Source organism: Meles meles, chromosome 6 (genome assembly GCF_922984935.1).
Source record: "Meles meles chromosome 6, mMelMel3.1 paternal haplotype, whole genome shotgun sequence".
NCBI classification, from domain to species: domain Eukaryota; kingdom Metazoa; phylum Chordata; class Mammalia; order Carnivora; family Mustelidae; genus Meles; species Meles meles.
In genome coordinates, this window is record NC_060071.1 from 9,886,601 (window position 1) to 9,914,339 (window position 27,739).

General features: G+C 45.5%; 1 protein-coding gene across 9 annotated transcripts in view; it reads right to left on the bottom strand.

The window, feature by feature from the left end:
• AKAP13 (A-kinase anchoring protein 13) overlaps positions 1-27,739 on the bottom strand; it is a 320,007-nt gene that overhangs the window by 132,456 nt on the left and 159,812 nt on the right. For all 9 annotated transcript variants that reach the window (XM_046008539.1, XM_046008544.1, XM_046008541.1 and 6 more), the window contains 3 exons: positions 22,609-22,807; positions 16,856-19,922; positions 12,982-13,115 (listed from right to left, as the gene is read on the bottom strand). In XM_046008539.1, coding sequence (XP_045864495.1) covers positions 12,982-13,115; positions 16,856-19,922; positions 22,609-22,807 — 3,400 coding nt within the window. The remainder of the gene's footprint in view (positions 1-12,981; positions 13,116-16,855; positions 19,923-22,608; positions 22,808-27,739) is intronic.

Consider the following 27,739-nt stretch of genomic DNA (forward strand, 5'->3'; position numbering starts at 1 on the left):
ACTGACCGGTCTTGAAGAGGAAGGACCAAGGCATCTTTTCCCATCAGTCAATTCAAAAGCACCTTCATGTTTATCTACCAACAAAATGGCTTTACTAGAGAACCCAGAGTGTCTAAACCTTTTCAAGAACAAGACTAATTCAGAGATCATATTCATTTTATTTATTTGTTTTTAAAGACAGAGTGTGGGTGGGGGGAGGGCAAAGGGAGAAGGAGAGAGAGGACCTTAGGCAGGCTCCATGCTCAGCACAGAGTCAGACAAGGGGCTCAATTCCCATCACCCTGAGATCACGACCTGAGCTGAAATCAAGAGTCAGATGCTCAACCAACAGAGCCACCCAGGTGCCCCTAGAGATCATATTCTTAAAAGGGCATGCATTATTTTGTATTTGTTTGTTTGTTTAACCCATCCTCCTTCCCAGAGAGCCATGCCAAGAAACAAGACGCATGGCAGCAGAGGTCTTCATCAGGAACAGAAAGGAAGGATAAACAAACTTGGGATCAGGAGGCACTAATGAGCCTGCTAACCCCTTCCTCTTCTAGGGACAGCCAAAACCCAGCAGCTTCGAGTATGAGACTAAAACCAAAGTGAAGAGGGAGGGATACGTTTTAATGATGACACTACGGGGCAGATGTCAATCTTCTGCGTTCAGCATTGTCCAGCATCTCTTATGAACCTCTACGGACTTCACAGAAGCCTGCGGGACCATGGGGGTGGGGTTGGCTGGGCCCATGACGAGCTCTTTCCCAAAGCCTACAGGACACACCCCTTGCCTTAAAAGACAAACCTAAGAGCCCTGTCCACATTCTAATTTCTTTTTTTAAAGATTTTATTTATTTGACAGAGATCACAAGTAGGCAGAGAGGCAGGCAGAGAGAGAGAGGAAGGGAAGCAGGCTCCCCGTTGAGCAGAGAGCCCGATGCGGGGCTCGGTCCCAGGACCCTGAGATCATGACCTGAGCCAAAGGCAGAGGCTTAACCCACTGAGCCACCCAGGCGCCCCTCCACATTCTATTTCATGCCGGTCTTGAAATACCTCTTCTCACATCTTGCAAGTATTCCTTTTAATGGATTCAGCTGCAACAACAAGTGCATTAAGGCTTCATGTCAAGAACACCAGGATTTAAGTCCTTTTCCTGACTCAAGGAGGAAAGAACAGTCTCAGACCAGCAGAAAAACAAGCCATGACTTTGATGTGAAGCAGACACAGCACCAGGTTTCAGCACTAATGAGGGAGGAGGGCCAGAGCTCTATTTTTCTCCTTTAGATCATCCCATTAGGGAAACCTAATGACTCCTAGGAAGGAACATAGCCTATTGTGTTGTGTACGGTGGAGACAGGGACAGGAACTGTTTCATGGCAAACAATCATGACACATGCATCACTTTCTGGAACTGGGAAGAAAAGACTGACTCCCTATTTTAAGGCCGGCAATGCTGTCAACAGGGGAAAATCCCTTGAGTGAAACATTTCAGCAGTATTCCACTTAACGCCACCAAAAGTGAAGAGTAGGAGGGACACTGGTACAGAGGCCTAAACAATGGCTAATTCCCTCCCTGAGTTCCCATGACCCAGGTGTCAACTCCTGCTTCACTACTTCATCTCTCCCAAAAGAGCCCCTTGTGGGATGGGATATCTCTTACTCATTTTGCCCACCACAGTATCCCGAGACTTTCTCTGAACAGTGTTCAGTGCACAAAACAGTGCACGTCTGCAAACTGAAGGCTCAGTTTAGTTTTGGAAATGCAAAACAGTAACTCCTGCAGGAAAGGACTGCATTTTAACAGCATAATTTATTGTTGGAATCTTTGTTATGAATGTTTAAAGTAAGGAACTCATGCATCGGTGTGTGTGTGTGTGTGTGTGTGTGTGTGTGTGTGTGTGCATGGGTGTGTGTGTGTGTGTGTGTGTGTGTGTTCGTTCTCTCCATGCTTCCCTGCTGACAAGCCTGTCTGTGGCTTCCCACAGTCCCTGGCCTCATAGGGGTGGAATGAGAGGAAAAACTCCTGAGCCTCTTAGAATGAATGTCCTGCTGCCCACAAAGTGGAGATTACACACCACGTGGGCTTCAGGGCTTCTTGTCCCTCATCGGCCTCCAGACCGGTCCGGGCCTTGGTCCAATCTCGTGAGACCTATAGCTGACCCACCTGCCCAGCATGACAGGGAGAGACCCGAGGCCAACCTACTCTCTGCCCCCAGGCCCCCCTGCATAAAAAGAGCTTAGCTTGTAGATGATTCAATGGGGAAAATGAATATGACAGAATTTTTGGTTGGTGGCAAAATAATCAGGAAGAATGGCAAAGAAATAAACTGATGTCAGAAATGAAACCGACCACAAGCACATGTTCCATAAGTTACTATTTCCACAGAAATGGAGAGAAGAAGGGCGTTGGATAGGGGGCCCTACAATGCAGCTTTTTCCAGGGCTACTGGGAGGTGGCCCCAGTGAAGGACGCGGCAAGCACCACGTTCCTGCTTTTCCCTGTCATTCCTCTCCTGTGGGATTGCCAGAAAACATCATCCAACTAACCGGACTGCTGAGTGACTCACGTGGGCTCGTTTGGAACTAAAGACCCCCTGTTTTGGTGGGCAACAGTTTTCATTACAGGACAGGGAAGCTAACCCAGAACAAGCATACAGAATTTATAAAGATGCCCTGCTCTAGAAAGGAGGCGACAAGGAGGTAGGACGCTCAAATCCATCCAGATAGCCCTACCTCGTGACCTGCATGTGGCCCAGCCGCAAGCACGCCAGCATCTATGGGGGACGGCAGCATGCTGAAGGGTGTGCCCCAGAGTCCCTGTCCCCACCACCACCCCCAGCTGCCCCGGGCAGCAGAGGCACACAGAATGTCAGCCACAACACGGGATTCGAGGCACAGATTCAGCTGTGCCCTTCCATGACTTCTCTCAGGCTGAGGGCAGGGAGAACAGGACTCAATGAGACAGCATGCGGTCACTGAGCTGTTGGGCTATGTTACATAAGGGGTGTCCACAGTGAGTAAGCGCAGTCCTGGGAATCAGCAGAAACATTGGGAGAGGCTCGTGGGGTGCCTCAGCTCCTGCTGGGACACTCAGGAGCTGACTGCCGTGACTACAGCTGATCTCTGAGGCAGGTGGGCAAGAGGGAGTGGTTGGACCACAAGACTGACCCCAGGGTTCAGGATCCTAGGCCTGGCTCTGGCATTAACCAGCTGGGCAAACAATGGCAGACGCTTTGATTTGAGTGCTCCTGGCTCAAATTCCCTCCTTGCAGATTAAAGGGTACAGACTGCATGATAGAGATGACAGTTCCTCCCTACACTAAGAGTCCATAATGAGAACGATGATTTCTGGAAGATTCTAGATTCCTGTAGTTAGAGAATCTGGGATATAAATAGAAAAGACCTTTAACTGGTTCCACTGCATATCTTACAATCCCCTAAGCTCTGTATTTTTACAAATTAACCAAGGGGGTGGTGGGACATCTCTAAACCTAGTACATTTTTCCAGTGATTTAGCCTTCTTCAAAAAAAAATTCCAAGCAATAGAATATTTCAGTTTTCTACTAATTATCTCCATTTTTTTTCCTGCCTCAAGGAAGGGGTTGAGCAAAAATCTCCCAGATGCTACGCAGCTTGTGAGGTATCTTGTGTTCTATGCTGCAAATAATCGCCCACACATATGTATAGGTATGAATCTCAAATAAATGAAAGGTCAAAAGTCAAAATTTCTACGTCCAAATATTTTCCAGTGTCCCCTTTGGGAGGCTCTACATTTATTCCAATTAGTCCCACTATTTGTTCAAATGCTTTCAGAAATCATCTTCTGCAACACCTTCAAGAGGAATCCAAGAAGCACACATGAAAAATCTGTTTCGTTACTACACCTCCGTTCAACCGCAAACGCCAACAGCAGAAGGAGTAGGCTTTCGAAACTCTTAAATACAGGACAATCCTGACGACTCAGTTAGGACAGAATGCCAACTACAGATAATGAAGAGCGACATACTAAGTATTCTGGCTCACTGCGACTTCTGAGTGAGACAAATTCGGAGTATTTTAAATACGCTCGTCTGGATGTCATGGCAGGTACTTTCAGCACTCACTGACTTTGTCTGGAAGACTACACAGGCGGCGCTGAGGTGATACTTAAGACCACGGCACATCAATCCTCTCGCTCCACAGCAGTGACACAGCTCTGGGGCAGGGGTCTGCGGAAGGGAAGCAAAACTCCTCTATACTGCATGAAATGAAAGAGGCCAAGCGGGGGAAACATGGGTTGATGCTGGTTGAATGGAAATATTTACACAAAGGTATCACTCTTTTTAATTCCCATATGGTTCACATACTACCAAATACTTCTGTTGTTTGTACTGTGGGCATGTTACTTTTCTGTTTCCTAATAGATTTTTTTTTTAACCTGGATGACTGCCAGGTCACAGTTACCTTACAAATTAGGGCGTTTCTGGCAACGCTCAGGCAATTCTATGATCTTCAAGGGGGCGCGTACACAGTGAAAGCAAACACAATCGGCTGCTTAAGGCTGGAAAGCACATCAAAGGCTCCCTCAATCTACCCCGATTCTTTCCAGTGAATATTTATGCCACATGTGTTACAACGCGGTTATTACCAAGGAAACCTTACTACATTTCACACCAGCACTTCTCAAGAAGTCATTTCTCAGACCACTGGGCGGCTCAGTCGGTTAAGCATCTGACTCTTAGCTCAGGTCTTGATCTCAAAGTTGTGAGTTCAAGCCCCACAGTGGGCTCTACAGAGGGCACGGAGCCTACTTGAAAAGAAGAAAAATAGTCTTTTCTCTGTGAACCCCTAAAGCATGTTAATGGTTCCTATGGCATGTCTCCTACACTGCATTCTCATATTGGGAGTATGTTTGTGCGCACATGCTTTCTTTATTCAAATGAATCAGAAACAGGGACAATATTTATCTTCTAAGAAAATCCTCTAGCTACTTGATGCAATACCTTGAAAGGGGAAAGCATTCATTTAATGCTTTCTAAATGAACAAAATCAAGGCCACAAGCTAGATGCCAAAATGGAGCAGCTTGAAGAGATCAGAAATAATGAAATCAGCACCCCGGAAACTTTTCTGTTTAAAGTCAAAAAACCCAAATACAGGCACATGTTATTCTGAGGGTGGCCAACCAGAGGAAGACATCACCAGGCATCTTCTTACAAAACCTACTATGAGAAATCTGTGACTTCCCCAGTCATGCGTATCCCTGAGAAGGACTTGATAAGCCTTTCTTCACAAATCAAATGACATTTTTCTCTTAGTTTTTCTATGATGAAAGTTTCCCCTTTTAAGAGGCAAAAACAAGTAGCCGCGAAGTCACGTGATGTCAGTAAGCCGAACACAGTAAGCCGAATGTAGGATCCGAAGCAATATGGTATTTTTTTTTCTTTAAGTAGGCTCCACACCCAGCATGAAGCCCAACGTGGGGTTTGAACTCATGACCCTGAGATCAAGACCCGAGCTGAGCTGAAACTGAGCCACCCAGCTACCCCCATACACTATTATTCTAAGAGAGCACCGGGTGGTGGCCCTTCCAAGGCTACGGGTAGAAACAGTGGGTATAGCCATGCCTGTGTTTCCAACAGCATGCACTATCTTCACTCTCACAGAAGATAAATCAGCTTTTAAATTGAAACGTGGAGAGCCATGTGAGGTAAACCCTGTAAAAATGGCACAGTCTCGGGAGACGTCCCTCCCTCCAGGGCGTGCACAGGAACCTGGAGCCAAGAAAGTGCCATCGACCTCGCTGAGAGAGAGAGGTTTGTGCAGCTCCACTTTAACGCTCACCACCCTGTACCCTACCTACTGGTCTGATAATGGTCTCTTCTTGCTGGACAGCAGTCTCTGAAGCTGGCTGACCTGTCTTCACTGTAGCAGACGTGAGGCCCGGCGCCAAGTTCAGCGGGCACACGCTGAAACAAGTACTGGGTAAATCAGTGTGCCCCCTTCCCATAAATAACACGTGGCATGGTAACTGACCATGGTGGCCTGACAGAACCAGTAATTTCTTCCAAGACCATCTCAACCATCACCTGCCTAAAATCATTCATTCCCAGTCTTAAGCATGGGTCTGATAATTCTTAGGTTAAAATGGGTTTAGAATTCTACCAAACTCTGATAAAATGTCTATTACATGCTAACCACTCCACTAACTCTAATTAGTACCAATAATTCTTGAAGAGGACATCATTATCCCAGATTTACAGAGGAGGGAACGGAGCCTCTGAACAAACGATCGAGGCGGCGGATCCAGGGGCAGAACTGGGATTAAACTTTGGTTTATTTGGCTCCACAAACTTTCCATCATGCTTGGCTACTATCCTCGACTGTCAAAATAATGAGATAAGAATGAACACAAGTGAAATGAGGAGTGTACAAAACGGGCCAGCAGAGTGACAAGAATCAGATTTGGTTCTTTTGTCCCAACAGAAGATATAAAAAAAAAAAAAAAGGCACATGCTCTCCCCTTTCAGAATGTACATATGACCTCTGATCAAGCTGTTCTCTGTGAGAGAGAAAAAAGTAGACTTTTAAAACATTTTATTTATTTGACCGAGAGAAAGAGATCACAAGTAGGCAGAGAGGCAGGCAGAGGGGGAGGGGGAAGCAGGCTCCCCACTGAGCAGAGAGCCTGATGTGGGCTTTGATCCCAAGACCCTGAGATCACGACCTGAGCCGAAGGCAGAGGCTTAACCCACAGAGCCACCCAGGTGCCCCAAAAGAGTAGATTATTAACATAATTTAAGACTCAGAGCAAAACATCTTGGGAATTGTTCAGGGAGAAAATGATCAGTTAGGAATCTGGCCATTAAATAGTGTGATTTTAAGAAGTCCCTCACATAATGACACACAGAGTCGTCCAATCACTGTGACATGGTGTATCAACTCTACTTCAGTTAAAAAAAAAATCCTTCATGATTGTCCTGGTCTAACACATAAGATATACCCCCCAACATTTGACCAACTCGTCCAAAATTAAGAGCTGGAAGGAACTTCAGAGAGTCCCTAACCATTATAACAAAGGAGAAAACAGGCCAGAGAAATTAGAAAACCTGTTCAAGGTCACTTAAAAACCTTGAGCCAGACCATTAAATTACACTTTCACATATATTATCCGAAGATACTTTTACACTAAGGTTATACTTTTTTAACTTCTGACTTTACAGCCTGAACCTGTGGTTCTTCGAGGCACTTCTTTTTTGGCAACTACTTGACTAGAATATTTGCAGAATTTCCTGGAAATACTCCATTTCAGAAGAGATCCAGAGAAAGAATATCTCCAAAAAAGTCTGTATGAAAAAGCTGAGGAGTAAGTTTTCCTGTGGTTGAAGTGAGCTGTAGTGCCAGACCCATAAGGGATAATTAGGGAGGCCTGGCTCTTTTAAATGCCAAATACAGGCAGAGAAGACTTATTGGCGTCTCGTAAAGAGGCCAATTTGCCTTTCCCTAGGTGACACGCCACAAAACTATATACGTAAATACGATAGCAGAGACATCGTTAAAAGGACCTTTCTTGAAACTGAAAACTTAAATAAGAGGGTATGGTGTGGACGCCATTTTGAATATCAGTGTTAAGGCTTGTCCAGTTAGTAACCCAAAAGCCTGAGAGCTGTCATATTTTCCTACGGCAGCTGAGCAAGAAGGCTGTGACCAGCCACACAAAGCAGAGTTTTCAGCCAGACTCCTCCACTGGAGAAGAAAATGCAAGCTCGCCCCCTTGAGACAAGAGAAAGGAAACACCGTGTTCCATTAGAAGTAACAAATACAGAGAGAATTCAAGAAGATTTAACCGGAAATAGTTCAACACTGCCCTTTCCACAACCCCGAAGAAATAAATATTAATACTGTTGTAAAAATAATTAAGAAGGGAAATTCAGTTAATGTGATGCTTTGCTGTGTAGTTATTAAAAAAGGAATAGTGGCTTGGGTTTACATTGCTTTCTTGACTGGGGACCGTGCGTTAAATGAAGAGTAGACTTTCCCAGTAACCTAATACTCAACATATGGGATTTTATAGTTGTGCTTGGGCATATTTGTGTGTGAGTGTTTGGCGGCTAGGACCACAGGCATCCGGACAAGATATACGGGCCTGCTGAATTAACTGTTCCAAATGGCTAAAAAGCTTACGTGATGAGCATTTGGAAAAGTAATTATTACAGAGATACTGCAATGAACAGACACCCCAGGGAAGCAAGTTCCTTCCTAATGAACCTGGCCACATACTGAAGGGTAAAATATCCTAAAAGACACGGGATAGGCTGGTCTGCGGCCCTCAGGCAAGGGAGCAGTAGTCAGAATTCTTTCCTGATCACCATGGAGCATATTCTCAAAAAGAATGGTCCCAGAAGGCTTTCTATTCTGCACTTAAGTATCCAATGTCATCATCTCTATACCTAGTCATATCATTGTTTAGGAAATAAAAGGCAGGTCTGGAAAATCTTAGTAATTTCTGCACCAAAAGCCAACTGTTTGGATAAACAGTATCTTGGTGATATTCAGCTGTAGCTAACAGACTGTGATAAGAACATGAGACTTATTTTAAAGTGAATCACTTACATCCTAAAACGGCCAGAGGAATTTTTCCAACCATCACTGGAAACACAGTAGTATAATGTAATGGTCTTAGAGTCTTCGTATGGGTGAGCACCTTTCTGGGGTAGAATGCAAAAACCCATCCAGGTGAACTGGATTGGATTCCTAACAACTAGAACCTCCTGGTTTGACTTTCCTGGAAACCACAGTATAGGAGAAACAGTATTAAAATAGAAGTTAAGTCCTAATCTAGTTTAAAGAGTTGATTAGTTGTGAAGTACGTCAAGTCACTTAACTATCCTGAAACCACCTTCTCCTATGAGGTAAAAATGTTGAGACTGCAGAGACTTTAAGGTCCATTCAAATTCTAAAGCTCCCAGAGGTACAACAAGCTCCACGTCTCCCATCTCAAATTAATGTCTGATGCCATTCCTGCTGCTCTTGTAACAGTAATAGAGAAACAAACCACGTCTGATTTAGGAAGCACTATCAACCACCGAATGCCACTGGTTACTTAAATAAACGGAGACAGAAGTCTGAAGTTGGGGAACGGATTAATAATAGTGGTAGGCCCTGTTCTAAGCGCTTGATACATATTAACTCACTGAGGGGGGAAAATGGCAGGCAACAAAAGGTAATCTGAGAAACTTCAAACCCATAATGTTAGAGGGGATAATACTGAATATTAAATTGCGACCAATATTAAATATTAAAATGTTGGCATACATTAACAAAATAATAGTAGTAACAAACCACAACCGTAAGATGCTGATAAAATGACTAAAGGGAAGAGGTATGTGTGAGCGAATGCCTTGGCCTTCTAAACAGTGAATAATTTTCAACCCAGTGAAGAAGTTATCTCTTTGGACCACCTACCGTCTACTGAGAAACCTGCAGCATCTAACACATACCTGTGTTTCTCGGAGAATATAGCAAGCATTCATCTTCATAAGGATTCCTTTATGAATCATGATTTTAAGGATTACCGACTTCTCAAGTAAGGGTTTGTGTACAACCCGATGGTCAAGCAGGTAAAGGAATGCGAAATTCCTTAAACACTTGATAGTGCCTCACTCAGCAGAGGGCTTATGCACTTCGACCCCGAGGTGCTTAGAGAAGGTGACAGAACAGGGAGCATCCTCTAAGAACTCAGAATGGATTCCTCACTTACATTTACTAAAAAAACTGCCAGAAGTGCGCCATGGTTCCAGGTTTTCAAGACAATAACACAAGATATATAACTTCTTTGTGTTTTAAAACTGTTAGAGGATGATTCAGTGAAGCAGTAATTCAATGAAGCAATGACTGGCCTGTTCCCAAGGTCAACACACAGCCTGGGCATGTGTCAGAAAGACAGGATTAAATAATATTAAACTAATGCCCCTCCACCCTCCACTACAGTCTCAAGCTCACTCTTTCAGGGTGAAAAGTAACCGTTTCAGACTGCAAACACACAGCCCAGGGGGTTAAGGCCGGAAGATAAAGAGAGGTAGGGAAGCCATGCTCTGGAGAGACAAAGTCAAAAAGCTAATTCAGGAGAGACCCAGAAGCGAACTCTCTGCCTTCCAACGTGCAGTCTAACACCGAGCATTTCCACCACAAAACAGAACGATGTGGAAAACAAAACAAGTGTACTTGCTCTCTCCTTTCCATCTGTTGGTGCACAAGCATTCTCTAGGCCAGGGTCTCACTGCCTGGTTTTGTGTAGCCCATGAAAAATCCCAAGAGCGGGCTTTACATTTTTAAATGAGCGACAAAAAAAATTGTTCAAAAAGGAGACTTTCATGACCTGAATGCTATGCCAGGTTCAAAGTTTAGGGTCTACTGATCGAGTTTCACTGCAGCCCAGTCACACTCATGTTTACATGTAGCCTGTGGCTACTTCCACATCAACAGTCCAGCTGGCTAGTCATGACACAGCCTGTCCCACAGAGCCTTAACATACTCTGTCCTTCACCAAGTCTGTGACCTTCTTGAAAAGCTACACAGTGAATATAGTACATGAAGAGCTCAATGGGAAAGAAAAAAGAGAAACCGAGACCCGGGGAACATCAAAGTGTGTGCTCATGCTTTATCCTTCCACTTCACAGCAGACGGGGCCAATGCCGCAGAGCAACAGAGGGAAAGGTAAGCGTTCAGATGTCCCATCAGTCCAACGATGCCGTGAGCACAAACATCGCCACTTCCTAGACCTGAAGACGCATGAATGTAGGTTTTCTCCAACAAGCGAAGTGGAGGCAGACACAACGCGGAAGGCACCGGAACTTCCCAACAACAGACAGGTCACAGACACGCAGGGACCTCCTCAGAAGGCCTGCTCACAGAGCCTGGGGCAGTCAACAAGGTCGCACCCTGCTGTGTCGGCCTCCTGGCTCCCATTCTGGTTGGCTCTGACCTTGGGCCAGTCATGGCACTCTCTCGAGGGTTTAATTCTTTCACCTGGGACATGAGACACTGACTGACCAGAGGAGCATTCTCTCTCTCAACTCCTCTAAAACCAGAGGGAAAATGAGAAGAGGAAAGAGAACAAGGAAAGGAAGAACTTAAAAAAAAAAAAAAAAAAAAAAAAAAGTAATGTTCTGTTTTCTTTATAATGGACAAGATAAAATTAGGATAGAGGTAACCCTCCTGGGAAAGCAAAGGGGCTATGGCCAAGCAGCAGGCTCTCTTCGGTGCAAGACTAAGAAACAGGCATTTGAATTCAAGGATGTGAGTTTGTTCCTTCCCTTTTTTAGGGGCTTCTGGAAACAAAGACACACATGTACATATGCAGGGTGTGTTCTCTTTTCTTTCCCCAGGGACAAGAGCAACATTTGTCTGAATACTGCCTGCACTACAAGTAGCCGCCCAGGCATGAGTCATGAACATTATCTGTAATGAGGAGCGGCTACAACAGTCCGCACCTCCCTACCACCCGACTCCAATAAAATGAAGCCTGTTTATCACAGTTCATACACTTGAAATAGCTTGGTAGGGTACGGTTCTGTTTACCTACTGGGGTAACTTTAAGAGAAAGTACCACGTAGCCCTCTGAAGAGCAAAAACAGGGCCCTGTCAAGTCTAGACAAAGAAGACTGATTTTCTGAGGGAAAATACGATTTAGTCTTAAAACTTGATTTTCAGCTTCCGGAGGGAGCTAATATTAATAATTAATAATAAATAATTTATTTTTTATTAACCAGCAAGGACTTTAAAGCTTAGAGCACTGTTTCTCGCAACACGTTTGTTTGTTCCCTTATTTTAAGTTAATAGCTTTTAAACAAAAAGAATCTCAAGAACCCGAAGAAAAGACATTTTTGAAAACTTACTGAATATTAAGTATAGAATTACCAGTGACTGTCTACGGCCATACTACCCTGAATGTGCCTGATCTTGTCTGATCTCAGAAGCTAAGCAGGGTCGGGCCTGGTTAGTACTTGGATGGGAGAATTACCAGGGACCTAGCAAATCCTCTACTGGGTATACAAAAACATATATCCACACAAACTTGTCCACAAAGGTTCCTAGCAGTATTACTCACAACAGCCCAAGAGTAGAAACAAGAAAATCAAATGTGGCCAGTCCACAGAATGGAGTATTACTTGGCAATGAGAAGAAACAGAATATGTGTTACAACATGATTTGACCTTGAAAGAGTAAGCTAAGTCAGAGAAACCGCTTGTGAAAGACAATGTAGTCATATATGATCCCACTAACTATATGACCCACATGACTTTCCAGAAGGGGCAGATGCTAGAGGCAGAAGGGAGATGAGGGACAACCAGGAGCCGGACAATGGGGAGGGATGGGCTGCTAAAGCATAGGAGGGTTCTTTCTGGGATGATGACAGTGTTCTGAAATCAGACAGGGGTGACCACTGCTCTGGAATCTACTGAAAACGATTAAACCAGGCACTTGATGCGGGTGGATTTTACAGTGTGTGAATTATAACTCAATAAAGCCGCTCTAAAAAAACTAGTGAAACTTTTTTGGTCACTAAAAATGATATGTTACACATTTTAGACAGTCATGAACACTAAATTAAAATCTCATTTTTCTTATCAGTTTCTATATAAAAAAAGAACGGTCAGGTTTAAGGGGTTACTAGATCCCTTTCTGTGACACATTAAACACGATGACAAACTCAAGTCTCGTGCTCCCAGGGAAAATCTTTTTCATTACAGTCTCCGAGGGACCCATGCAGAAGGGCTCGTTTCAAACCTGCGCTGGGTGGAGCATGCTGTGTATGAAAGCTGAACACAGCCACATCTCCACGCGATGGGAAAAGAGGCAAGGGGGGAAATAATCTTGCTAAAAAAAAAAAAAAAAAAAAAAAAAAAAGTTCCCCAAACAAACCAGAAAACAAAACAAAACAAAAAACCAAGGCCATATATCAGACATATCAGACCAGGCTGAACACATTTTGTGCTCCTGTAGACTTAACTGCCACTTACCGCCTGGGTTGCCAGGCCTTGCTTCACGTCAGGCGTGGCGGCTGCGGCTCCTACGACCACCTCTGCAGAGGCCAAGCTCGCCCTGGCATTACTCAGACAATCCACTTCATCCGCAGCTTTCAAGTCTGGCATTTCTGAAGAGAACAAGGGGGTTACAAAGTACGTCTGAAAAACCAGTGCCCGTGTTTTAGTATTTACACAACACATCCAGGCTTCACGTGTTTTGTTTGCTTTTGCTTTTGTGCAAAATGGGAAAGTATTCATTCGCAGCTGGTGTCATTTCAGGCCCTGTGCTGAGCTGTTCCTTTATCACGAGGTCCACATGGTTTTCCCCTCGCCTCTGCACAGGTTTGTAGCTAAGCAGACGTGCAATCCAATGTCTGCTGAACTTCCATTTTCACTACTGACTTTTCCTGACAAATCCGGGAGTGTGGCGCTGACTGTGTATGGGAGAGTAACTTCATAAGCTTTAAGGAAACAGATTAAGAGCTGAGGCTAGGTGGTCCATCTTGTTTATCATCCAAGAAGCCAGAGATGTTCATATTTGCACAGGACACAGAGGAAAGATGGGTCTTGAATGAGATAAAAGCTTTTTAGAGGAGTCTGACTTTCTCTAAAAACATGCTACACACTCTCATCTAACCATCACTGCAATGGACAAGACTGAAATATTCTAGTAAATAATATATTTTTTGTATTTTTATTTTTATTTCTTCCCTAACCAAAACATAATCACAAAGAATTTTCTTTTCTTTTTTTAAAATGATTTTTAAGTAATCTCTACATAGACTCAACATGGGGCTTGAACTTACAACCCCCAGACCAAAAGTCATACACTCCACCAACTGCGCTAGCTAGGCACCCCAAGGAATTCCATTTCTTAACAAAATGTTTTTACATGTTTTCTTTAGAATTATGCTCACTAGACCAAACAGTAGTGGTTTTTGTTACCTGACCACCATATGGTCAAGCAAATACAGGAAGGAAGTGATAACTTGATGTCTGAGACAAACTGAGCCTTTGACTTTTTTCTTTTTTTAAAGGGGGCTGAGACTGCACGTTTAAAATGCACCTTGATAATACAAATAAAAATAGAACTATCATGTCGATTTCATGTGGAAATTTTTCTCTGGCTGATTTCAATCTCGTCATACCACTACTCTGGCAGAGAAAAAATGTTCCATACACCAAAGGGCAGAGAAGTTTCTTTCACCAAAGAAGAGAGTTTATTCTCCAGCACACTGTGGCATGCCCAAAGGTCTCCTTCGGGTTTAGGGGAGCTACAGTCCTACAGATGAGCATTTGTAAATTCTCCTTTTATAATTATACAATCTTATTAGCAATTTAAACAAGCTTCCCTGCCCAAAGAACAAAAACCTATGTTACATTTCATAAAATGTAAATAAAGTTAAAAAAAAAAAAACAAAACAAAACCTAAGCAAGCACCTTAGAAGTACTCACTGATCAAAACATTTCTAAATAAGAGTAATTTTGTTGGTTGTTGATGACTTCTATTTTATTTATTTGGGAAAGTGATTTCTGGCACACCCTTATTATCCTATACCCAGCAGGTGAAACTATGTATCTCAGCAGGCGACCGTGAAGAGTGGTTACTGAGACACAAGGGTCACCGGCCACCTCTGCAGCCTGGCCCGGCTGAGTCCCGGAGGACTAACTTCCCAAACCATGGTGATGGATGCTCAGGATGAGTGAAGGGCCGCATCCCCTCCTTGTAACGGGCAGTTCTGTGTTTTCTCATGTTAATTTCTATCTGGCAGCATCTTCAAACAGAAGCCAGGGCCATGCGGCTCCTTCCAAATCAGCATTTATCCGATGTCTCTTCACTCATAAAACACTGTGGTTAAATCCATGAATGGAAGGTAAACTTCCCAGAAATTACCCTTTGGCTGAGATCACACTCAGGTGCTTTTTCTCTAGGGCAGTGTGACCTGGGACTTTCCCCAATTCTGCCTTTTTTTTTTTTTTTCCCCTTGAAGAAAGCACCTATTTCTTGGTCACTGGCTACTTCTCTCTGTAACATAAGACCATGAGCACTGAACACGTATGACTCTTCTTGGTAGCAGAACCAGTAACTCGCCCACACACATCAATCACGCCTAAACCCAGAGATACTGAGGAAATTTCATACAACTCATTTTCCTTCCTAAAAACCTTAAAAATCATTTCATAGCATTTATATCCTATCTACAAACTACCAAAATTCAAAGTCTGAAATTCTCCCCGGTTTCTACCTTTTCTCTCCGGTATTAGAGACCCAAACTTCACAGAATTTGCACTTGCTCGGGTTAAGTTTGGACTACTGAGCCAGAAAGACAAATAATTCCAGCCCATGTGGCCAAAGACACAGCACCCAAATGAACACAGCCAGGCATCAGCTTACAGCCACTCCCATTCTTCTGAAATGTCAACCTGCCAGGGCCCCCAAAATAGACTTGTTGTCGTATCTTATTTTAAAAATTAGAGACCTTTTCATTTAAATCCTGAGATAGCAGCCAACAAATTTCTAGTACTAACAATCCAAAACACGAATAAAACTAAAAAACGCCAAGTCACCGAAAATACTGTAATACCTAAAGCTTCTTAAATTCCTCAATAGGAATAAAAAGATCTTAATTGGTTAAAAACCCTTTATCGGGGGCGGAGGGGGGGAGGACCACAAACTGCTCTTTTTCCTAAGCAACTTCTTTTCTGGTTCTGTGGGTTTCTCTACATGCCCCACCCCCACACTTTAAACACATACTACACTTAAGGAGATTTTCAAACATGACAAGAGCAGCAAAAACAAACCAACAATAAGAACAATTCAGGCTACTTCTTACCTACACAGGCTGGGGGTGAGCATGGAGACCGGTCCTCTGTCTACACCTGGCAACAGGTGGCAGCATCAAAGTACGAATCGAACAGACCTTTAACGATTCAGGAGTCAATGCCACCTTGGGCTCCAGCTTCGGCTTTAGCTCCAACCCCCAAGAAGAAGTTTTATTCACGTAGCTTATTTCCCCCAAGCCACAGCGGTTTCTCTTTGCTCTCTCTGGACATGGTTACCCACAGAGGGAACAGGCTGCTGTGTGAGCATTCGGCCCCAGGCAGCTGCTTCACCGAGATAAGCAGACACAACGTGTGCGCTGTGAGAGCAGCTCAGCAGGCTTGGGCGGACATCCTGCATCCCATCCCCTGCCCTGCACACGGCCCCGAATTCCCAGACTGCTGCCCAAAAGCAACAGGCAATGGAACTGGAAGTCAGCTCCGCGGGCAGGAAAAGGAGGGCATTCTCTCCGTTCCCCTCCCCTGCCCCGCCCCCGCCCTCCCCAATGACCTAATACCACCATTTTGGATGTAGGGTCATTCGCGTAGAACGACTCTTACAGCTGTTTCATGAAACCACCCTGACTCTAAATTTGCTCAGAATACAGAGTAGGATGACAGGGAAGGAAAAGTGTTCTGGGCTTGTAAGCAAAACGTACTTTTTCAACACTGCTTTTCACAGTTCTAGAAAAAAGGACTAAGCCATGTGAATAAAAACATCTGCTAAATTCCTTTATCATTGTAAAGCACCTGCGATGGAGACCAATTTTCTCGGTTTGCAAAATTGCAACTCCTCTGGTGTGGCAGACAGAGCGTTTACAGGTTTAATCAGTCAGGCCTGGAGTCTACAATGCAGGAAGCAAAAATCTGTCCAACCCTGAGGTCGTCCCTTTTCTGACGGTGGTGACTATTAACTTGGCAACTTACCCAATGAATGAAAAGACGCTTCTAAACCACAAAGAGGTCTCCTTTTTATACCAGCACATCTCTGAGGCTCTTAAGAGAGTCTGTCCCTCAAACTGCTACTTCTGTATCCTGCTTTGCTTACCTACTGCGGGCCCAGATCCTTCAGCGGCCAGAACCATCTTCTCCAGCTGCTCCCTTTCAGCCAAACCCCCTGCAAGGCTGCCAGGGGCTTCTTCGCAGATACTGCCCATGTGTGGGGTCCGCCCAGGCAGAAGAGAGCTCCCTTTCCCTGCAGAAGCACTCTCTGGCTGCTCAGTCACTGGGCCTGACTCTGAAGGGCTGGATGGTGACATGTGACCAGTCCCCCGCCCAGTGATCAGTGCTCCCGAGGACTTGACTTGGTCCAGGACGGCCTCCACTATGCGACTGGCAGCCTCCTCAATGGAGCCTGCTCCCTCGGGCAGAGGCACAGCACAGGGTAGAGGGGGAGTGCCCCCTGCCCTGCATGGGGCCGGCTCACCACTGTTTGAGAGTCCGGTCTTGGTGGGGAGCTCTCTGGCAGGTGGCTGCTGGAGGACGTGGTGCGCGTCAGCATCCACCTGCGCCCCGCTGGCATCAGCCACGCCACCGCTGCGGTCTGCTTCCTTCCAACCGACAGGCACCATCTCGGGAGCGGCGGCGCCCTGCAGGTCCATCACACCTTTGTCTGCTGAAGCTCCTGGCAAACCCAGGATCATAGTCTTCTCCTGGCTCAAGGCTTCTGAAATCGGGAGGTCTTGGGCGGTGTGTGATACAGCTTCTCTTCTGGACCCGACAGTATCTTCTGTGGCATTAACCGCAGCAACATCCAACCCCACATTTCCGCTCACCTCATCAGCATGGTTTTTACCTTGGGATTCAGGGTTGTGCACGCCAATATCCAGAGCAGAAGACCGACTGCAAGCAAGAGCCCCAGCCCCATCTGGTGACACACCTGGCAATGCAGTCGAGGCTTCCTGCTGCGGGTCTGCAGCCAGACTTGCTCCCCGTGGCACCAGGCTCCGCGCAGCCCCACCTTCAGTCAGCAGCGAGACCGGCGGGGCCACTTCCTGGTTATGCTCAGTTTCTGCGTTCAGGCAGGCCAAGGGTGCGCCCCGGGGACTGCTGTGCTCAAGTGCTCTGTCCTCGGCGCAGACAGCCGAATTCCGCTCTCCGCAGAACCCCGGTGCCTCCGGTCCAGGAGGTGGAGTTCTCTGCTCTTCCAGAAACGCTCCTGAGGAACAAGTGTCTTCCTTAACAGAGGCACAAGTCACGGCTTTATCCCTCCCATCTTGTCCTTGAGCTTCAGAGCTTTCCGGAACCACCAGAGTTTCTCCTACCTCAGTCAGAACGGAATTGGAGGCCACACTGGCCTTACCCGCAAGCAGCAGAGAAGCGTCAGTGCCCCCCTCGAGATCCAGAACTTCGGGGGCTGCTGAAAGGCAGGGAGCCCCATGTTCCCCACTAAGTCCCATGGGGCTGGTATTCCCCATTCTGGGCTGACGATGGAGAGCAGTGGAGGGTGCGGGTAGGCCTATGGCACCGTCTTCTGAGGGCTGCTTATCAGGATCGCTCGAATCTCCGCCCGGGCCATCTCCACCATCTGTAGCCGTATGTAGTTCAGAAGTTGCTGTTCCCTTTTCTTTCTGGGAGGGGACAAGAGAAAGTGCGTCATCTTTGGTTACTGATTCACTGCCTGGCTTGCTTGCCAGAGAAATCTTGTCTGATGTCACGGCCTGGTCTGGCGTCAGTTCTTTCTCGGCGCTGGGGACAAGCACCTGAGGCTGCACCTCAAGCATATTTGTTAAAGCTGTTCCTAGGTTCCAATCTTTTCCCTGGCCCCTTTTATCCGAAACTTCAAGAGGACAAAATTCCGCCTGTTCCTGGGTGCCTCTTAGGGGGTCAGGGGTGGCTGTGTGAGCCTGGGAACCTTCACAGCAGAGGGCCGGGGGGAGAGGCTGTGGGGGGGGCAGTCCTGGGGCGGTGCCCTCGGGCTGGGTACCTATGTCACCACAGTGTTCCGCAGCCAGCAGGCCAGCAGCAGTCACTGTGCTCTGCCCACGGGCAGGGGTGGCACACGGAGTGTCCCCTCCCGGTGTAGAACTGAGGTGCGACTGGCTGTTTGGGCTCTGAATGGGAGATGAATCAGTTTCTGATTTCTCTTTCGGCGCATCTTTTTGTGGCCCAGGGAAGGTCAGATCGGAGGGGGACGCTGCCTCACTTGTGCCTGCCAAGGGAGCAGAAGGACCGAGCCCATCGGAAGTCGTGTCTTCTGCAGCAGCTGGAGCTACCGGGGCGCTCTGACCCACGGGAGCCCCAGCATTCCCTTCGCAACTTCTTAAAGCTTCTGTCTCTGCAGTTTTCACAGGGGAGGCTTCTCCCTTCCTAGATGCAAGTGAAGACTTAGCAGGTTCGTTAGCACCCGGGGAGCCGGGGGCACAGACGCCGTTTGGAGCAGCAGCTTTATCTGTAGGCTGCCTTGTGTCCTTCGCGTCAGAGGCTCCGGCTGTGCTGATAGGAGAGTCCTCAAACTTTTCCTTTGCACCTTCCCTTACTTCAAGCACATCCTTCTGGATGGCGGCGTCGATGTTCGGGAGACCACGTTCTGTCTCTCCTGCAGTCCCCGGGACGCTGGCGGCCAGTTCGCCTCCAGAGACATGCGAAGTGGGAGCGGAGCCCGGCTGCGTGGCCATGTCTCCCTGCAGGAGGCGGTCTCCAGTGCTCGGAGACTCCTGGTCTGTGACCAGTGCAGAAGATTTTGTTCCAGTTTCTCCATTTCTGACTTGATCGGATGGAAAGTCTCCTACGGCCTCTCCCCCACAAGCAGGTATGCTCAGAAGGCGGCTGCTGGGATCAGACTCTGCTCCACAGTCCACAGGAAGTGAGGGCTCCGCCTCGTCCCCTGCTCCCCCCACACCTTCGGTTTCCTTCTTACAGGAACAGTCTGTATTCTCTTCTGCAGCCACACTTGACAAACCAGAGGAACTTTCAGTCTCCCTGACAGTGCTCCCGTGGCCACACGGACGAGGCTCAGGGTCTTCGGGCAGAGACGAGCGCTGCTGGCCATCCCCGGGATCCGACGTGCAGCCAAGACACCTGCCATCTGGATCTCGGGCACTGGGCAGACTTGAAGGATCCTGTGCCGTCACCATTAAGGGCACAGGACTGTCCATCTGCTTAACATTTGTTTTCTAGGAGGAAAGGAAAGATAGTTATAAAAGCTGCCCATGGCAAAAGATGTCACTGACACCCAGAAGCAGAACTCCTGCTGGAGAGAACTCGCTGCTGCTCCAGCCCTCCTAAGATCATGTGAAAAGCTGATCTCAGGAAATACAAACGGATTTTTGCGTGTCCCCGAAACCACTTTCCTCTCTTGCAGCTATACATCCACGGGAGTGATCAAACAGTCAGGAATATACACCATGGCTTATTCTAAAGTATGAACTTATTTTAGAAAGGTGACCCTCAAAAACCTTATTTTACACGGGCACACTGACTATCTTCAGCTGAAGAAGCTTTTTAAAGGGTCTTGAGAGGGGCAGAGGTGTGCGTCCATCCCAGCTCATGTACGTGAGTAAAAGGGAGTCCTGCCCAGTGTGGTGAAGTCTTGTCATTTGCAAATTGTCATTTGAAGCTCTTGAGCCTGAAATCCGTACTGAGAAGTTACACGGTGTCCTTTATTCCCCCAGACAGGCTCCGTTCAATCTAGCTTACCACTTTCCATTACGAGTTCATAATTTCAAGAACAGTGGCACAGCAGATTTGTTTTTGATAAAGGCAGTTCCTCTGGTGCCCAGTACTGAATATGAAATAAGAACATATCAAAAGCCAGTATGATCCAAGTCCCGATTATTCTTAGACAGTACTGAGGCTTGAGGATACTGTATGTCATGTCAAAACTGCTTTTGGCAACTTCACAGTATTTTAAAAAACAGATATTACCAACTCTATGGGAGTGGCTGAAAAAAACTACGGTTGGTCAACCTGAGGCCAAGGCCATGCTGTTAACTATGAAGACCATGGTAAAGGCTGAAATACAGATTGATGATACAATGAAAAAAACAGGTAAAACCTAGGGTTAAAATCTAAGGTCATAAGTATGAAAATTTTACATGTACATATAAGCAAGGCTAAGGAAAAAATGGGGGAAAAAATACAGCTCATCTTTATAGCGGGTTTGCCTTTCTATCAAGACTTCAGAAATTCTTACATTACTCCTATTTGTTCAACAAATAAAAATGACTTTCAAAACATCTGTTTGTTTTTCCCCTTTCTCCGGCCTACGGCGCTACTCTCATGCTATCTACCGGCACTGTTCTTACTCACGCACGGTTCTCCAACATCAGACTAGTCCCGCCCACCTACCGGCGCTACCGTGAGGTTTACACAGACAAGTATACGATGTGCTGTGCTCAACTAAACTCTCCCTACTACGACAGAACAAGAAAAATGGACTTTCGCAAAATGTTTCTGTGCTATGCTCCGAAGAGTGTCCAAGTTTAGCTTGCTCCCATTCCTGGGACGGCGTAACCGTCTCCTAAGATCATGAAAGGAGGTCATTCCATTTAGTAAAGGGCAAACATGACAGAGATTCGGGGAAACGAGTGTTGTTTTAGAAGCTCCTAACACACGCGTCCTGTCAGAGTTTTAACTTCTCATAGTTTCCTGTCGAACATTCCCGGATCGTGCAGGAACTCTGGCACCTGCAAGCTGGACCACCATTCACCTAGGAAGAAGAGCTCCAAGTGAAAATAAGGCTTCTTGGCCAGCTATTCAGAGGAAAAGAAAATGACACCTGTCCTGGCACCAACACGCCTGGGAAAGGGAAAGGCAGGACACGCCTGCTGTGAAGCGTCTTGGCCTGCTGGCCCCAAAATAATGCCTGCTCCCAAAGATGCCTCTGGTACCGCACTGACCCGAGAGGACCTTAAATGAAATTATTGTCAAGCTTTTTCCAAATCTAATCAGCTCTGAAATGAACTGGGTGGAAAAATTATCTAAACTTAGCCTTTCAGATGTTATGGCCAAGAGACATGTACCCATATGATGTTTATATTATCCATAATAAATGCTACCAGGGAGTCTGTAATGTTTTTACGTCTGGCAACAACTTTATCTTGAAGGCTTGAGTGGATTATAAAATCTTTATTTTTTTAGTGATCTTTTTACCACACAACTATCAATTTAAATATAGTAACATTATCATCACTCATTGAAAGAGTTGTGAAAAGGCCTTACTTTTAAGTAAATGTGGTCCTTGTTCTTTTTTTCTTTTATAGATTTTATTTAGTGGTCCTTGTTCTTTAGCAACAATCTCAGAAACTGTTTTGCTCATTTAGCTTTATAAACCTAAACTGACAAATTAATAAACAGACAAATTTCCTTTTATGCCAGGAAAACGGAGTTCCAGTTGTTGCGTATTTCTTTTTTTTTTTTTAAAAGATTTTATTTATTTAACAGGCAGAGATCACAAGTAGGCAGAGAAGCAGGCAGAGAGAGAGGAGGAAGCAGGCTCCCTGCGGAACAGAGAGCCCAATGCGGGGCTCGATCCCAGGACCCTGAGATCATGACCTGAGCCGAAGGCAGCGGCTTAATCCACTGAGCCACCCAGGCGCCCCTGTTGCGTATTTCTGTATCTGCAGTGTTATGTATCTTTCACTAGTTCAAAAGCCTGGCCGAAAAAAGAAAAGAAAAGGAAAATTCCCAGTCCCCTGTTGCTGTTTTTGTATGTTTAAGCAGTAATATCTAATTGCTGTTAAAACTGCTTTAAGTTTCACAATCTCTGAGGAAAGCATTTCTGTGTTCTAATTCTAGGAAGGTTCAGTGGGGGAAAGTGTGAGGGCACCAAAGCCTGAAAATGGACATTTTCTTCCTTACCATTAGCTGCTGTTGGATGTTCATAAGTTTAAAAATATGTCCAGTGCAACTGTCTCCAGGAAATGGGGCTTCATGACGTGATTCGGACTCAGAGGTTAAGGTATAGACGTCCAACTCTCGATGATGCCTCACAGAACAGTCTCCATACGGGATTTCATAGGATAAACTGCTCCAGGAGTCTGGTTCCCCAGCATTCTCCCTGCAAGCAAGCAGTCTCTGGTTAGACTACCTGTGTTCTGCTCCCTCATCCGTGGCACAGCTCTTCCTCTCAGCCTTCCCCCACCGCTCTGGAGGCCGAGCCGCAGAGATCTGGTTTCTACAGCTCCCCAGTGAGCCAGGCGTGTAACTCACTGCTCCATCCGCCTCATAAGAGGTCACAGATGGATTAAATGAAAACTGCAGGATTCCTCCCTAAGAATGTTCTTTTGATCAAGATAAAGAGAGGTCTGGGACCTTAAAACAGTTAACATTATGCTAATAACCAACTAATGAGGAAATGTAAGGAGGATGATCTTAGCCTGGTTTTCAATAGAAGAAAGGCTTATATTAAGCATTTCTCTTACACTGGGTTGCACCATATGCTGACTGCTGATTCTACGGGTAAGGGAAGAAGAAATCACTATAACCCATGCAAGGGCACTCCAACTTTCATTAACAGCTCTCAAAGTCAACTGTATAGACAAAGACAATGAATCCGTATCATATTATACCTGTCAATACAATTAGGAAGAAAAACTTGGTTCTAAGAACTTCAAGTTAAAATTTTTTTTAATCTAAAAAAGCAAATGACCTTGCTCAACACTTATTATCACCATAAATATACCTCATCTACAAATAAAGCCGACAAAGGCGCAGGTATGTAAAGAAAAGTCTCTGGGACGGGCCTCAACACATGAAATCTCTTCATGAACTAATAGATGGCCAAGTACTCCAGAGATTCTGGAAGGAGGAGGAAGGTGATGTTTGAAATTACATTTTAAAATGGAGTAAGTACACAGAATCAAGCCTGAAGAAGTAACAGACATGCCACACACTGACAAGCAGGAGAAGAAAACCCTCTTGGCAGTGTTTCATTTACTAAACCATAGTTGTCTGTCAGTAACAACCCAGCAGATAGTAACTGCAATCTGAAACTAACTATCTGCTGTATTATGAAACCCAGAGCTGAGGAATCGTGCGCTGGCTGAAGGTCACGATGAAGGCTGCTCCAAAAGAAAACTACTGGAACGTCCATTCTCAAGAATGACACCCCAGGTAGGGGTGTCAGACGACCCTAGCATACACTATGCTCAGTCTATTACGTACTTAACAAGTTGCACTACTTGGAGTAAAGTGACCTCAAGTAGAAAAGTACAACTGACTCAAGCAACTCGGGTTGGAACTGCACAGGTCCATTTACACACAGATTTTTTTCCCTCAAAAATACAGTACAGTTCTGTAAACGTATTTTCTCTTATGACTTTCTTAACGAACATCTTTTCTCTGGCTTACTAGATTGTAAGGATACAGTATATAATGCACATAACACACAAAATTTGTGTTAATTGGCTGTTTATATTACTGGTAAGGCTTTCGATCAATAGCAGGCTATTAAGTTTGGGGGGAGTCAAAAGTTATATTCGGTTATTTGTCAGCGCAGGGCGTTAGCGCCCTTAACCTTCTCATTGTTCAAGGGTCAATTCTACTTGTAAGATAGTCACTTAAAAATTCAACTGAATGACTCAGCTAAGAAGCCAATCAGCTACACCAAATGAGGGGGACGTAACTTCTCTGTAATTTCAGCTTTGAAGCTTGGGCTGACACTAACTTGGGAAGCCATTAACTCAGGGTAATCAACAGACAGACGTAACCAGCACACCCGAGTGCTCCAACCACCACACACGGCCACACTCTAATAGCAAAAGGCCTTTGAGAACACAACTTGGTGTATACCCTACTCCACTGTGAACCACATATAATGAGAGAGGACTGTCTGCCAAAGCAGGGGCAATTAAAAAGTGACACAATCCGTTCCCAGCAAAATGGAGTTTTCTACCAACCTTGCCACTACTACTACTCAAACTGTTTCCTTTTTACTACCTAAACCTTGAGAAATTCCCACCTGTAACCACAAACTATTTACCTTCTACGGCTCCCATGCTCTCCTTCCAGAGGAATGTGCTGTTGTTGCCACAATTAACCCCGAGTGCTAACCCTTCGATCTCCCAGTTCCTTGTCCCTGTGAGTTCTGCTCCTTCCCAGTCTGTCTAGATAGAAACGACCAGTCCATGCAATTATTCTCTTACTGATCTCATGAATGTCTGGTGCAACACTCTTCCAAACCCATTTTGCCTGAAGGTCTGGGTAAACCCCACCATCCAGCAAGTATCCAGGGGCCAGGCAGTATTCCAGGTACTGGAGACAAACCAAAATTCTCAGTCTGTTGGGAATTTATGTACTTATTAGCAAGGGAGACAAGAGCAGTCAGATTAAATAAAATATCCGGCATTTCTGAGAGAGCAAGTGCTACGGAGAAAAATAAAGCCAGGATGAGATGAGGGTTGCCATTTTATTCTTAATTTAACTTTATTTCATTTAAATTCAATTAATTAACATATAATGTGTTATTAGTTCAGTAGAGTTCAGTGTTGCCTTAGTTGTATTTCACACCCAATGCTCATTACATCACCTGCCCTCTCAATGTCCATCACCCAACCCAGTTACCCATCCCCCCATCCCCCTCGCTCCAGCAACCTTCAGTTTGTTTCTTATACTTAAGAGTCTCTTATAGTTTGTCTCCCTCTCTGATTTAGTTTATTTTTCCTGCCCTTCCCCTATGAGCCTCTTCAATTCCACATGAGATCACATCATTGTCTTTCTCTGATTGACTTATGTAGCATAATATCCTCTAGTTCCATCCATGTCATTTTCATTTTTTTTTGATGGCTGAGTAGTATTCTACTGTATATATGCACATTTTCTTTACCCAGTCATCTGTCGATGGACATCTCGGCTCTTTCTATAGTTTGGCTATTGTGGACATTGCTGCTATAAACACTGGGGTGCAGGTGCCCCTTCAGATCCCTACGTTTGTACCTTATGGGTAAATACCCTGTAGTGCGATTGCTGGGTCGTAGGGTAGCTCTATTTTCAACTTTTTGAGGAACCTCCATGCTGTTTTCCAGAGTGGTTGCACCAGCTTGCATTCCCAACAGTGTAGGAGGGTTCCCCTTTCTCTGCATCCTCGCCAGCATCTGTCATTTCCTGACTTGTTAATTTTAGCCATTCTGACTGGTGTGAGGTGGTATCTCATTGTGGTTTTGATTTGTATTTCCCTGATGCCTAGTGATGTTTTTCATGTGTCTGCTGGCCATTTGCATGTCTTCTTGGAAAAATGTATGTTCATGTCTTCTGCTCATTTCTTGACTGAGTTACTTGTTTTCTGGGTGTTGAGTTTGATAAATTCTTTATAGATTTTGGATACTAGCCCTTAATGTGATGAGATGTTTGCAAATATCTCCTCCCATTCTATAGGGTTTTTTTTGTTTTTTTTTTTTTTTTGGTTTTGCCAACTATTTCCTTTGCTGTGCAAAAGCTTTTTATCTTGATGAAGTCCTAAGTTCATTTTTGCTTTTGTTTCCCTGAGGGTTGCAATTTTAAATGTGGAAGGACTCATGGAGGTGACTTTTTTTTTTTTAAACATTTATCTATTTATTTGAGATAGAGAGAAAGAGAGAGACAGAGAGAGAGAGATAGAGGGAGAATGAATGGGAGGGGCAAAGGGAGAGGGAGAGAGAATCCCAAGCAGGCTGCACTGAGCACAGAGCCTGATGTGGGGCTCAATCTCATGATCGTGAGCCTGAGCCAAAATCAAGAGTCAGATGCTTAACTGACTGAGCCACCCAGGTGCCTCCTGTGGTGGCATTTTAAGCCAGTATGTTTTGTGCTCTGTGTTTAGCACTGTGTAAGACTTGTCCTGCATCCAGTAATAAAATGTGGCAAAGTTCTGGGCATAAAAATGCTTACTAAAACTTTAGGTATAATAGGATTAAAAAGTGGACACCACCAGGTCAGTAACAGAGGGCTGTTTGGTAAAACTAAGAAGAACAGATCTCTGGACTACTACACAGCCATTAAAAATAATGGAAGCAACAGTCCAATAACGCTAAAATCTATAACGTTCAGGGAAATAAGCAAAATGAAAAGGGTAAAAATTTAGGTAAGTCTCGATGGTAAAACGCACAAATAAAATAGTATTATAGTTGCTGGACTGTAGGTTTTCTTCCTCGAGACTTTCATTAACGTTTTTAACAAACTTTTTAGAGTCCCCTAGGACTCGCTGCTCTGGAATGCTTTCACTTGTGTGTTAGTGAAACCTTCTATCATCTCCTCAAAGGCCCAATCTTAACTCTACTTCATTCTCAGGTGACCGTTTTGCCCTTCTCAGTGAGAAGCTTGAGGCTACCTGATGTGAGCTTAATCTTCATCCACTAATAATCTGCCTCTGCCCACCGCTCTCGTGTCAAGGACGCGTCTTCTCAGCGGTGGGTTTGCTCTGTTCCCCCTGGCCTCCTGCCCATCCCAGACTGGGCGATCCTCTCCCGGATGCCTGCGGTGCTCCACGCACTCCTGGACTAGCTCCACACGCCCCGCCCCCTTAAATCCGCAGCGGGAGACAGAGCGGTGGTGGCAGCAAAGGGGATGACTACTGCCCCGCGCACCTGCGGGAAGCAGCGGCAGCAATCTGTCCTCCACCCTGCGGACCAGATCTCACCGAGGAATCTGGCCCCCAGGAGGCACCTGACAACATGGAGACACTTTCTGGTGGTCACAACCCGGGGGAGGCGGGCAGAGGAGTTTCTACAATGCACAGGACAGCTCCCCGCCACAAGGAATTGTCAGGCCCCAACTGTCAGTACTGCTGAGGTTGAGAAACACTGCTCTCACCCACTGACCCACCCTGTCTGTCCTCCCCTCCCTTCCGTCTCCTTACTGGTCATCCGAAAGCTGCAAGATTCTGCAATCTGGGGCCTCCTCACTCCACTGCTACTAAAACCTCTTTGTCACATGTGTCCATGGACAAGAAACGCCAAATTCCAGCAGCCTTTCCTTGTCCCCATCAGCCTTGAGTTTTGCAGAATTTTAAAATAGT